We start from the raw sequence: 12,869 nt of genomic DNA on the forward strand, positions 1-12,869 counted from the left end.
ATGTTGGTGTTTGGCCGAATGAATGAAAAGGCCAAATACATTTTACCCAATAATTATGTTTTTGATGACACGATCAAATATCAATCAGTGTAGACTGAGAGGTGCAGACGCTTTATAAATGTGGCAAACATGTCGGCAGTGTGGATGTTATTGAGGGCTAGACTTGGACTGTATAGACCTTTTTCACAGAAGACATGTTGACATGTCATAGTAGGAAAAACACAGGTGTATTCAAAACCATTAATGATGGCAGCATTCCACTTAGGAGAGGCCCTGGTATTGTGCATGCTGACTCACTGACATAGCTTACTGGGACACTTGATGGAATTGAGCCATCGTTAATGTTGTTTAAGGTTATTAATTTCAGCTGTGCTTTTCTTACTATGACAAGTCAAAATGTCTGCTGTGAAAGAGGTCCATAAACTTTACTGTTTGGCTGATTTTGGTTTTCAACTTTGGCCCCAGTGTGTCTGTCAAAACACGGACAGCGACGACTCCTCTCTTTTGATACTTGAATTAATTAATTATATGACTTACAGGCCTCAATGACACGGTTAATCATTGACATCCTCAGCAATAGACGTCACGACCGAAACGTTAGTGACTGGTTATGACAGATCCAGAGTGGCTCTGGGCAGATCCAATAGTTTTAAACTTCAACAGAGTACCCGCCTTCAAGGAAGTTAACACTTGTCAATGGAGAGAGGCCAGACTCTCTGGACCAATGAAATTGACCAGAGTCTGGTAGGACCAGGCTATCAGGACACGGTTAATCATTGACATCCTCAGTAATAGATGTCTCCTACTTCACAACTCTATTTAAGTTTAAATAAGTATTTCCTACAAACAGAAAACTGATCAAACAAACCTTCCTCATCTTCCACGTGCAGGCTGTACGGCACGGAGAGGGTGCGGTTGTTCCTTTTCAAACCACAGGTGTAGTTCCCAGAATCCTTTGCAGTCAGATAACCCAGATGTAGGGCGGGGCCAGACTCTGAGAGGGCGGAGCCATCTCTGAACCAGGTGACCTCCAGTTGGTGGATAGTGCAGATTGCAGCAGAACAGTTCAGTGTGACTGCTTCTCCTCTTTTAAACTCTCCGTCATCTCTGGAGCTTCTTATCTTCATCTGAGCACCATCTGAAGTAAATATGAAAAATAAAATAAATGTGCATCATAAACATCCTTTATTACATTCAGTACATAGTTTTGAGCAAATTTAGCCTGAAGTGCATTAAAATGTTTTACTATGAACAACAACTACTGCAAATTCTCACTTAATATAATCTTAAACAAATGTCATTTTAAAAGCTCTTACCTACGACTGTGACTCTTACTCCTGCTGGGTCAGTAAAAGTTGCTCTGGGATCATTAGTTTCCACTCTGAAGCCAAATGTTGCGTCGTCTTCCTTCTGTAAATCTGTGATCTGTAAAGTGCAGTCTCCCTTCTTGTCTCCCAGGTATCTGTAACGAGGGTCGTTGTTCTGTGATTCGCTGTCGTACACAAACGGAGTGGTAAGCAGACAGAATTCATGGTTGTTGCACCAAACGACTCTGACGACCTCGATCAAAACTTCTCTTCCATTGTCACTGATAGACATCAGTGTGTTGAAGGAGCAGGGGAGGGTGACTGTTGATCCTATCACACCACAAACAGGATCTGGATATTTCACACTTCGACCAAGAGCACCTGGAACAACAACACAGTGAGTTTAGGAAAAGGAACTTGATTTGCCTGTCTCTTAGCCTGGCTCCTCCCTCCTACGTACTTCTGCTCAATTTTAATTTTTCTTCAGTACTACGTCTGGTTTTGCAGTATATTCGCGGGTTTTCTCCAGCTAAATCTTTAGTGGTCCAATCAGTGAACAGAGGGAGTGGCTGAGAACGATGACGTTAAGGTCATGCGCTAGTTTGAGATGTAGTTCTGTAAAGGCGGCGGAGAAAAATGTTATCGATGCCATTCGGTCCGTTGTGGCAACGCTGCCGAATATCCAGAAGTTAAAGCCCGAGCAAGAACAATCTTTGCTGAGTTTTGTTGGTGGCCATGATGTTGTGGCCCTCCTCCCCACAGGGTCCGGGAACAGTGTGATTTTCGCTCCGTTAGTAGTGAAGGAGTTAGCTAAGGTGAACTCTAGCGATGCAAAGCTGACGTCACGACCAAACATTAGTGACTGGTTATGGCAGATCCAGAGTGGCTCTGGGCAGATCCAATAGTTTTAAACTTCAACAGAGTACCCGCCTTCAAGGAAGTTAACACTTGTCAATGGAGAGAGGCCAGACTCTCTGTACAAATGAAATGGACCAGAGTCTGGTAGGACCAGGCTAATGGACCTGAGTCCGGTAGGACCAGGCTAGTGGACCTGAGTCCGGTAGGACCAGGCTAATGGACCAGAGTCTGGTAGGACCAGTCTGGTAGGACCAGGCTAATGGAACAGAGTCTGGTAAGACCAGAGTCTGGTAGGACCAGGCTATCAGGACACGGTTAATCACTGACATCCTCAGTAATAGATTTCTCCTACTTCACAACTCTATTTAAGTTTAAATAATTATTTCCTACAAACAGAAAACTGATCAAACAAACCTTCCTCATCTTCCACGTGAAGGCTGTACGGCACGGAGAGGGTGCGGTTGTTCCTCTTCAAACCACAGGTGTAGTTCCCAGAATCCTTTGCAGTCAGATAACCCAGATGGAGGGCGGGGCCAGACTCTGAGAGGGCGGAGCCATCTCTGAACCAGGTGACCTCCAGTTGGTGGATAGTGCAGATTGCAGCAGAACAGTTCAGTGTGACTGCTTCTCCTCTTTTAAACTCTCCATCATCTCTGGAGCTTCTTATCTTCATCTGAGCACCATCTAAAGTAAATATCAAAAATAAAATAAATGTGCATTATAAACATCCTTCATTACATTCAGTACATAGTTTTGAGCAAATTTAGCCCGAAGTGCATTAAAATGTTTTACTATAAACAACAACTACTGCAAATTCTCACTTAATATAATCTTAAAATTTTTTATTTTTAATGCTCTTACCTACGACTGTGACTCTCACTCCTGGTTGGCCAGTAAAAGTTGATCTGGGATCATTAGCTTCCACTCTGAAGCGAAATGTTGCGTTGTCTTTCTGCTGTAAATCTGAGATCTGTAAAGTGCAGTCTCCCTTCTTGTCTCCCAGGTATCTGTAACGAGGGTCGTTGTTTGATTTGCTATCGTACACAGACGGAGTGGTAAGCAGACAGAACTCATCGTTGTTGCACCAAACGACTCTGACAACCTCGATCAAAACTTTTCTTCCATTGTCATTGACAGACTTCAGTGGTGTGAAGGAGCAGGGGAGGGTGACTGTCGATCCTATCACACCACAAACAGGATCTGGATATTTCACACTTTGACCCAGAGCACCTGGAACAACAACACAGTGAGATTAGGATTAAAGGAACTTGATTTAGAGGGATTGCTGTAATGATAGTGGCTGGCTGCTAGCTGGCTGGGGGCTGACTGTGGATGTGTCCCCGGGGCTGTAATAATAGTGGCTGGCTGTTAGCTGGCTGTGAGGGTTTGGGGGGGGGGGCTGACTGTGGATGGCCGGGGCTGTTGTCAGCTCTCATCCCGACTGAAGCCTTGCAGCGCTAGGAGAGTGAGGCAGACAGACAGGGGTGTGCTAGCTGGCTAAATTACCATTAGATTAGTCGTCTATCTGTACAGTTAACGTTACTGATGAATTCGTGGGTTAGCCCAGAGTTGTTAACCATGGTCAAAACAATCATACTAAAAATAACGTGCAAGTTGAACGATGTGGTAATCTTATGTTACCCACCAAGAATTAGCTAACTTTATAGACCAAACATTAGCATTAGCTACTTGTCAACCAGCACTTTTAGAGTAGGCACCAAAGCACTTGTCCTCTTCGGTCAGACCCGAGTCCCCATCTCTGCGTTATACCACTATTTCACATTTAACTGACCTGACATATCAACATCCTGGGCAACTTTTCTCCACGCAGCAGCCTTTCTGTTTATATCTCTATAGCCCTCAGATGAGAGGTCATAGAGAATTGGACATTCGGACACTGACAGAATGGGTTGTTCTAGTCTCTCTGCCATTTTTTTTCTACTCGCTTCCGAGTAGTAGCACGACGTCCACTGGAGGCGCATTGCATATTACGGAGCTGATTTCAAGTGCCAGTGTGAAGTTAGGCCAAAAAAACACAAAGTGGATGAAAAACTTGCATTGAACATGTCCTTCAAAACAATTCTAATGGTTTTCTGCTACAAGGGGCAATCATTGTGTTTTGTTTTTGATAGCATTTTCATAGGATGCTCTTACCTAAGAGTCTGACTCTCACTCCTGATTGGTCAGTGAAAGATGCTCTGCGGTCATTAGCTTCCACTCTGAAGCGAAGAGTTGCGTAGTCTTCCTGCTGTAAATCTGAGATCTGTAAAGTGCAGTCTCCCTTCTTGTCTCCCAGGTATCTGTAACGAGGGTTGTTGTTGTTTGATTCACTGTCGTACACAGACGGATTGCCTGTCTTACACATGTGAGGGCTCTGGCACCAGGCGACTCTGACGACCTCGATCAAAACTTCTTTTCCATTGTCATTGACAGACTTCAGTGGTGTGAAGGAGCAGGGGAGGGTGACGGTCGATCCTTTCACAGCCCAAACAGGATCTGGATAGTTCACACATTGACCCAGAGCAGCTGGAACAACAACACAGGGAGTTTAGGAATAAAGGAACTTGATTTAGAGTGAATGCTTTGATGTGAAAACTAATAAATAGGGCTGGGTATTGCCAAAGGTTTTACCGAATTCAATTCAGAATTCACAAGGCCCTGATTCAATAACATTTTTAATTCCATATCAATCAGAACTGTAGAAATAACAGGGTTAAGTTATTGATATTTGACATTTGACATTTTTGTTTTCGATAGCATTACCACAGGATGCTCTTACCAGCGACTATGACGCTCACTCCTGCTGGGTCAGTAAAAGATGCTCTGGGATCATTCATTTCCACTCTGAAGAGAAAAGTTGCGTCGTCTTCCTTCTGTAAATCTGAGATCTGTAAAGTGCAGTCTCCCTTCTTGTCTCCCAGGTATCTGTAACGAGGGTCATTGTTGTTTGATTTGCTGTCATACACAGACTGACAGGTTTCATGATTCTTGCACCAGATGACTCTGACGACCTCGATCAAAACTTCTCTTCCATAGTAACTGACAGACTTCAGTGGTATGAAGTAGCAGGGGAGGGTGACTGTTGATCCTATCACACCACAAACAGGATCTGGATAGTTCACACTTTGACCAAGAGCAGCTGGAACAACAACACAGTGAGATTAGGATTAAAGGAACTTGATTTAGAGTGAATGCTTTGATGTGAAACCTAATCAAAATAGAGCTGGGTATTGCGGATGATTTCCTGAATTTGATTCCAAATGTACAAGTTCCCGATTCAATAACATTTTCGATTCAATATCAATCAGATTAGGAAAATTTCAGATACAATACCAGTTTAGCGTAGATGTAAAAGAGATTCTCAGAGAAGTTATTTACCAGGTTAATGTTTACATTAAGAACTGACCTCCAAAAAGTTTGTTTAAAGTACTTTTTACTGAACAGCACTAACATGACAGTCATTGACAAACTACAAACGTCAGTTTTGACAAACAAGTGCCCATCTCCCCGCTGCTGGAACAGGAAACGCTCAAAGCGAGGCTGTGAGCATGGGAATCTCCGCCCGATCAATCGTGCTTCCCAACAGACTGAAAGACGCTCAATTCGCATGGCGCTGATCAACACTAGATCACTCACGAATAAGACTTTTATTTTGAATGACTTCTTTACGACAAATGCGCTGGACTTTCTGTTGTTGACGGAAACCTGGCTGAAACCAGGTGATGACAGCGCCTTCTCGGAGCTCCTCCCCCCCAGCTGTTCTTTCCTCAACTCTCCCAGAGTGTCAGGTCGGGGTGGTGGGCTGGCCACTCTCTTCAAAGATGAGTACAGATGCAGATTATTACCTGCATCCTGTTATAATAGTTTCGAGCTTCAGCTGTTTGTGGCTGACCTGGATTCTCCTGTGTTGTGTGCAGTTATTTATCGCCCACCAGAACTCAACAAGGATTTTATGAGCGAGTTTTATAGAGTTTTTAGCTGATGTTGTTCCTAAATATGACAAGCTCCTGATTTGTGGGGACTTCAATATCCATGTGTGTTGTCCCTCAAACCCACTTGCTCATGATTTTAAAACTCTTTTGAACTCATTTGGCCTTAATCAATGTGTGGAAGGGCCGACACATCATCTTGGCCACACCCTGGATCTCATCATCTCATATGGGCTTTCAGTTTCACTCATTGAAATAACAGAAACTGGTATTTCAGATCACTTCCCCATCAGGTTTGAGATCAGTGTTCCACCACCTGCTAGTAGGCCTATATCCTCAACTTCTAGGCGCCGCTGCATTTCCTCCTCTCCAACTGGAGAGTTTGCTTCTGCGTTTGTGGGCTCACAGTTTTATGCAAAGAATGGTCTGGTCTCTCCCTCTTCCCCAGATAACATTCTCTCTGTGTTCCACTCCACATGTACTGACATTTTGGACTCTATTGCCCCTGTTCAGACTAAAACTATTAAACCTAAGGTGGACCCCTGGCTAAATGACACCACAAGGGCCCTTAGGCAACACTGCAGACCAGCTGAACGAAGATGGAAGAAGGACAATTTGCATGTATCTCTGGGTTTATTAAGGGACAGTCTAGCAGCATACCAGAAGGCTGTGAAGGTGGCGAAGATGCAGCATCTCTCATCTCTCATAGCTAGCAGTTGCCATGAACCTAGAGTGTTATTCAATGTGATAAACTCTGTTGTGAATCCATGCACCTCTGCGCCGACAGATGTTTCAAACAGTACTTGTGAGAATTTTCTCTGTTAGTTTATTGACAAAGTTGCTTCTGTCAGGCAAAACGCCAGTGCTAATGTCAGTGTGTTTGTACCTGCTGCTCCTACGCACTCTGCTGTGTTTGGGGAATTTAAGCCAGTTTCTCTGACATTGCTAACTGAGGTAGTGCAACACATGAAATCGACCAACTGTCCTTTAGACATTGTTCCTGCCAGGATAGTGAAGGAGGTTTTTAATAGCACCATTGGGTCAAGTCTTCTTACTTTTTTTTAATTCCTGTCTTAGCTTAGGCTCTGTCCCAGCTGCTTTCAAACATGCTGTGGTCAGACCCTTACCTAAGAAGCCTCAGCTTGACCCCACAGTATTGTCCAATTTTAGACCAGTTTCACATCTGCCTTTTCTGTCAAAGGTTTTGGAAAAAGTTGTTTTTATACAGCTGCAAGCCTTTTTACAACTTTGTGTTTTAAAAATTTCAATCTGGTTTTATATCACGTCATAGCACTGAGTCTGCACTGCTTAGAGTACACAATGATATTGCCTTGACTGTAGATGCCAGGAATCCGGCTGTTTTAATGCTTTTGGACCTCACAGCGGCGTTTGATACAGTGGACCATGCAGTCCTCCTCTCTCGCCTTGATCAGTGTGTAGGCATCCGAGGCTCAGTACTTACATGGTTTAGATCCTATTTGACAAATAGAAGCTTCTCTGTCATGATTGGTGACTTATCCTTGTCAACTGCTCCTCTCTCCTGTGGGGTACCCCAGGGTTCTATTCTTGGCCCAGTTCTGTTTTCCTTATATATGTTGCCTTTAGGGGCTATTATAGGAAAACATAACCTGTCTTTTCATTGTTATGCAGATGATTTACGAATTTATTTGCCTATGAAACCGAATGACAGTGTCGCACTAGACTCCCTGCTTAGCTGTATTAATGATATTAAGTTGTGGGTTTCACAAAACTTTCTTCATTTGAATGAAGCTAAAACTGAGTGTATCGTCTTTAGTACTTCAGGTATGCCAAACTGTCCAGCTGTGAGTTTGGGAGCCTTGGCTTCATACCTTAAGCCAGCTGTCAAAAATCTGGGGTTTACTTTTGCTTGCAACTTGAAATTTGATAAACAAATCAGCAATGTTGTTAGAATGAGCTTTTTCCAGCTTCGTCTCCTGGCTAAAGTTAAACCCTTCCTTAACAGGCATGATCTAGAAAAGGCTATTCATGCTTTTATTAGTTCAAGGTTGGATTACTGTAATGCTCTTTATGTTGGTCTGAATCAGACCTCCATCTCACGACTTCAACTTGTACAAAATGCTGCTGCTCGCTTTTTAACTAACACATCTAGACGCGCACACATCACTCCTGTTCTCTACACCCTTCATTGGCTCCCTGTGCGTTTTAGAATCGATTTTAAGATTTTATTGTTTGTTTTCAAGGCCTTAAACAGCCTGGCCCCGGAGTATTTGTCCAAGATCTTTACCCTGCGTGAGCACAACCAGTCCTTGCGGTCCTCAAATCAGCTGGTTTTAGAAGTCCCAAGGTCTAGGTATAAACGGGGGGGTGATCAGGCTGTTGCAGTTGCTGCCCCGAGACTCTGGAACAAATTACCCCCTGAAATTCGGACGACTACAGATGTAGCACTTTTTAGATCTAAACTCAACTTATCTGTTTAGAAAGGCTTTTAATACATAGTAGTGGTGTGACAATTTCCTTCTCCTATTTATATGCAACCTCTTCTGACTTTATTGTTTCTATGTGTCATTCTTTTTATTGTGTGATATGTTATATGATGTGTGTTTTAGTCTTGATTCTGATGTTAAGCACTTTGGATACCTGTTGGTTACTGTAAAGTGCTATATAAATAAATGTTGATTGATTGATTGAAACTACAGCAGTCATCGACACAATACAGTGAAACTGTCGACTACAGCCAGAGAGGAGACCATAAAAACTATAAAAAATCGACAAAAAGTGAGCGAGAAGTTTAGACACCAAAATAACTAGTTACATTCTTGGTGAAAAGGCAGATATTCAAAGATAGATTTCAGGATTTAATTAATCAATAACAGATCACTCAAACAAAGATCAATTTTAATTGGTGATTGATTATTTTAACCCAACAGTACTAAAGAAAATGGGCCTCAGCTATTAAAACAGAAAACAAAACGAGAAAATATTAAAAACAGATTCAGAGCTGCAACTTCAGAAGTCTAAATGTTTCTAGAGTTTATCAGTTTGATGTGAAAAACTAACTGACAAAAACATCATTAAAGATATTAATGTAATGTAAATAAAGTCCATGTCTTACCAGTGAGCAGTAACGTGAAGCAACAGTAAATCTTTCTGTCCCACACTGCCATCCTTTCTTTTTTAATGAGTTGATTTAATGTTTTACTTGTTCGAATGTTGAACCTGCAGCAGCGATGAGAAAGACACTGACTGACTGTAGAATCGTCAGAGGCGTCTGTGTCCCTGTGCAGTGTCAGATGTGTGAAAAAAATACTGACTAATAATAGGTCACACTTCTTTTTCAGAGCTAAAACGTGTAAAAAACGCCCTTAGACTCAAACCAACGTGTTACTCCGTCTTTTTGTCAGCTAAATTCAAATGTTAATGTGTCAGAGATTGGTTTTTTAATAGTATACCATGGTGTAGTTGTATAGTTGTTTTATGGTCTCTCTCCTCTCTGGCTGGGTTCAACAGTTTCACTGTATCGTTGTCAATCACAAGTCATTGTCACATGTTAGTGCTGTTCAGTAAAAAGTCCTTTAACAGGGTTCATACACAGGGAGCGTGCCTATGTTCCCACAGCCCTATGTTCCCACATTTCTAAGAATTTAAAAAAAAAAAATAGGCCCTATGTTCCCACATTTCCTTTTTCATAAATTTGTATCAGATTTTATCCCCCTAACCCTAACCCTAAAAAATGTTGTGGGAGTATAGGGCTTAAAGGGATACTTCACCAATTTAGCATTAAGGTTTGTATCAGCAGAAACACGGTAGTATTTTTGAATGACCATGCTTCCCTCCCTCATGTCCCCCTGAGAGGGGAGATCTCTGTATTGTGGGTCTGTAAAAATTTATACCGATGACGTAAAATGACGATTTTTGCATCATCGGTATTCATTTTTCCAGAGGCAAAGGACTACAGCCAGTACTTCCGCATAGCTCATAGGGGGTTGGACGTGAATGCCGAGGTAAAAACAAGTGTCAGCCATCTTGAATCATCGCTTAGCTTCTCAGCAGAAACAGATTTATTCATCCTGAAGGAAATTTTAGAACAACAATTATGTGCATACAAACTACCGCACACATGTACCACCGGGATTCATTGCTAGCCGGTAAGAGGACATCCTCAGCGGTGTGTGGAAAGCGGGACAAGGGTAGGAGTTGGAGCTAGGTGGAAGCTAACGCTAGCCAGCTACCTGTGCCAGGCTTCGCCTGCTACGGAGACCAGCATATCAGCCTGCGGTGCCGCTAGCCAGAATACTTGACAGGCTTCGCCTGCTACGGAGACCAGCACATCAGCCTGCGGTGTCGCTCCATGCCGTTAACCGGTAAGGGGGTATCCTCAGCGGTGAGACGCGGAGGATGTCCCTAGCTCATACGCCAGCCGGCCACCTGTCCCATCAATCCTGCTTGCAAGTGTCTCTTTCGACAACAAACTGGACTACATCCAACTTCAACGAAACTCCCAACGCGAGTTCAGAGACTGCTGTGTTTTTGTTGTTGTGGAAACATGGCTGAACAACAGTGCTGCTCTGTCACCGGGTAAGACTAGCTAGCTAGTGGAGGTGGGCTTTTTTAACATGGACTGTTGCAGAAATGGGTGCTTGTATCCAACTAGCTGCTAACCGCTGGTGGAGTTTGTGACTGTCAGATGAAACCATTCTACATTCCACGCAAATTTACGGCTGTGTTTATACTCTGTTTTACAGCCTACCAAGTGGCGTGACGAAATTCAAACTGTAAATATACTCGAATTACGCCGAAAATGAAGCTAACTAGCCACTACCTGTACATATAGGGTTGGAGGGACAGTCGCAGCTAACGAAACCCCTAATGTTCACAAAAAATCATTACATTGAAATTGGACACCATTGTTAGCTTTATAAGACCTTGGGGTATATGTTATGTAAGTGGCGTGACGAAATTCAAACTGTAAATATACGAAAGTTATGCCGAAAATGAAGCTAACTAGCCGCTACCTGTACACATAGGGTTGGAGGGACAGTCGCAGCTAACGAAACCCCTAATGTTCACAAAAAATCATTAAATTTAAATCGGACACCATTGGTAGCTTTATAAGACCTTGGGGTATATGTAAGTGGTGTGACGAAATTCAAACTGTAAATATACGAAAGTTATGCCGAAAGTGTAGCAACAATAGCAACAATCTTTTTCCATAGGATTAAATGGGACACATAGCCTAGCTTGCAGCTCCGGAGCTCGGCGGAGCCCTGAGCCCCGGTCATCCAGTAACCGAGAAACGGTGACTTTCACTGGGTATGGAGGTTGCCGCTTTCTCATCAGACTGTGTGGAGCTCCTAAAGTCCGACATGTCTTACCAAATTTGCAATTAGCCATCAATTTTCATAAAACGGCCCATATTTGAGCTTTATATAGTTCATTTCTCGCTTAAAAAAGTATCAGAAGTGAATTTAATAACGAAATAGCCCGACAAACAATGTATAACTTTGCAGTGTCTGAAATATGAGACCTGCTGTCTCATCTCCAATGTGTTTTACAGCCTACCAAGCGCTAATGCTAGTATGTGTTAGCTGAACTTTACGATGCATATAATGTGTTTCGTATGTCGTTTTTATATATTTGATTTGTGTAACCACTTGAGCCACGGTGAAACGTTGTTTCGTGTATATGGTTGAAATGACAATAAAACACTTGAATTGAGTTGACCGTCTCACTGTCTGTCTGTAAATGGTAGGCGTGGCTTGGGAGTGTACTCAGAGCAGCGAAGCAAGTGCATTCTGGAATTTGGTGTCTTTCATCCACATGAGCCAAAAATACATTTCCTGGCTTTTCTCGGCCTAGAAGGCACCAATTTCAAATTTTTTTTCACATTTATACTACATAAGTGACCCAATTTAAAGATATATTCAGCTTTCCAGCGGTGAAATATCCCTTTAAATTGAAGGGAAATGTAGGAACACAAGACCTAATTTTGAAAATGTCCTAGAAATGTGGGAATATAGGGCCTAATTTAAAGAAAAATCTTAGAAATGTGGGAACATAGGGCCTAATTTTAAGAAAAATCTTAGAAATGTGGGAACATAGGGCTGACCCCCATACACATTTTTACCAATACATTTCCTTTCCTTTGCCAAGCTATATGGTTTGATACAGAATAAACATGTATTTGCTGACACCAGTAAGATGTTTACAGAATAAAATCTGTCAAACCCTGAGAACTCTATTAGCTAACATTGACATTGTGTGACGTTAACGTTCTCAACCTGGCAACTCCTGTGAACTTCGACGCTGGGGAGGAGGGGCCAGGGGAGACTTTTCAGTATTTGAATTTGAACTGCAGTAACTATTTTAAACGCTTGCTGTCAGTATTACATATTGGACATTTAATGTAAACATTAACTAGGTAAATACGTTCTCTGAGAATCTCTTTAACATCCAAGCTAAACTGGTATTACATCTGAAATTTTCCTAACCTGATTGATATTGACTCGAAAATATTATCAAATCGGAAATCATCCGCGATACCCAGCCCTATTTGATTAGTTTTCACATCAAAGCATTCGCTCTAAATCAAGTTACTTTATTCCTAATCTCACTGTGTTGTTGTTCCAGAGGCCTGTACTACGAAGCGAGATTTGGCGTTAACGAGGTAACTTCAGGCTCAACCCAGGGTTTTCTGTACTACGAAGGTGGATCACTTGTGATCGGGTTCAATCGCCGTGGTAACTTATGCTGAACACCTAACCTGGTCGGGAGCAGGTTATGTTGGAGATTAGAG

At 42.4% G+C, this 12,869-nt stretch overlaps 2 protein-coding genes across 2 annotated transcripts in view; one reads left to right on the top strand and one right to left on the bottom strand.

The window, feature by feature from the left end:
• The window catches only part of LOC116056460 (nuclear factor 7, brain-like), a 313,536-nt gene that overhangs the window by 274,696 nt on the left and 25,971 nt on the right, over positions 1 to 12,869 (top strand). The gene's annotated exons all lie outside the window — the stretch shown is intronic.
• Positions 81 to 6,794, bottom strand: LOC116056490. Its single transcript, XM_031308614.2, has 6 exons — positions 6,755 to 6,794; positions 4,945 to 5,304; positions 4,564 to 4,691; positions 1,317 to 1,560; positions 869 to 1,138; positions 81 to 178 (listed from the first exon to the last, which is right to left on the bottom strand). Exons 1-6 carry the CDS (start codon positions 6,792 to 6,794, stop codon positions 81 to 83), a joined length of 1,140 nt encoding a protein of 379 aa, XP_031164474.2.

Source organism: Sander lucioperca, chromosome 6, assembly GCF_008315115.2.
Source record: "Sander lucioperca isolate FBNREF2018 chromosome 6, SLUC_FBN_1.2, whole genome shotgun sequence".
Lineage (NCBI taxonomy): Eukaryota > Metazoa > Chordata > Actinopteri > Perciformes > Percidae > Sander > Sander lucioperca.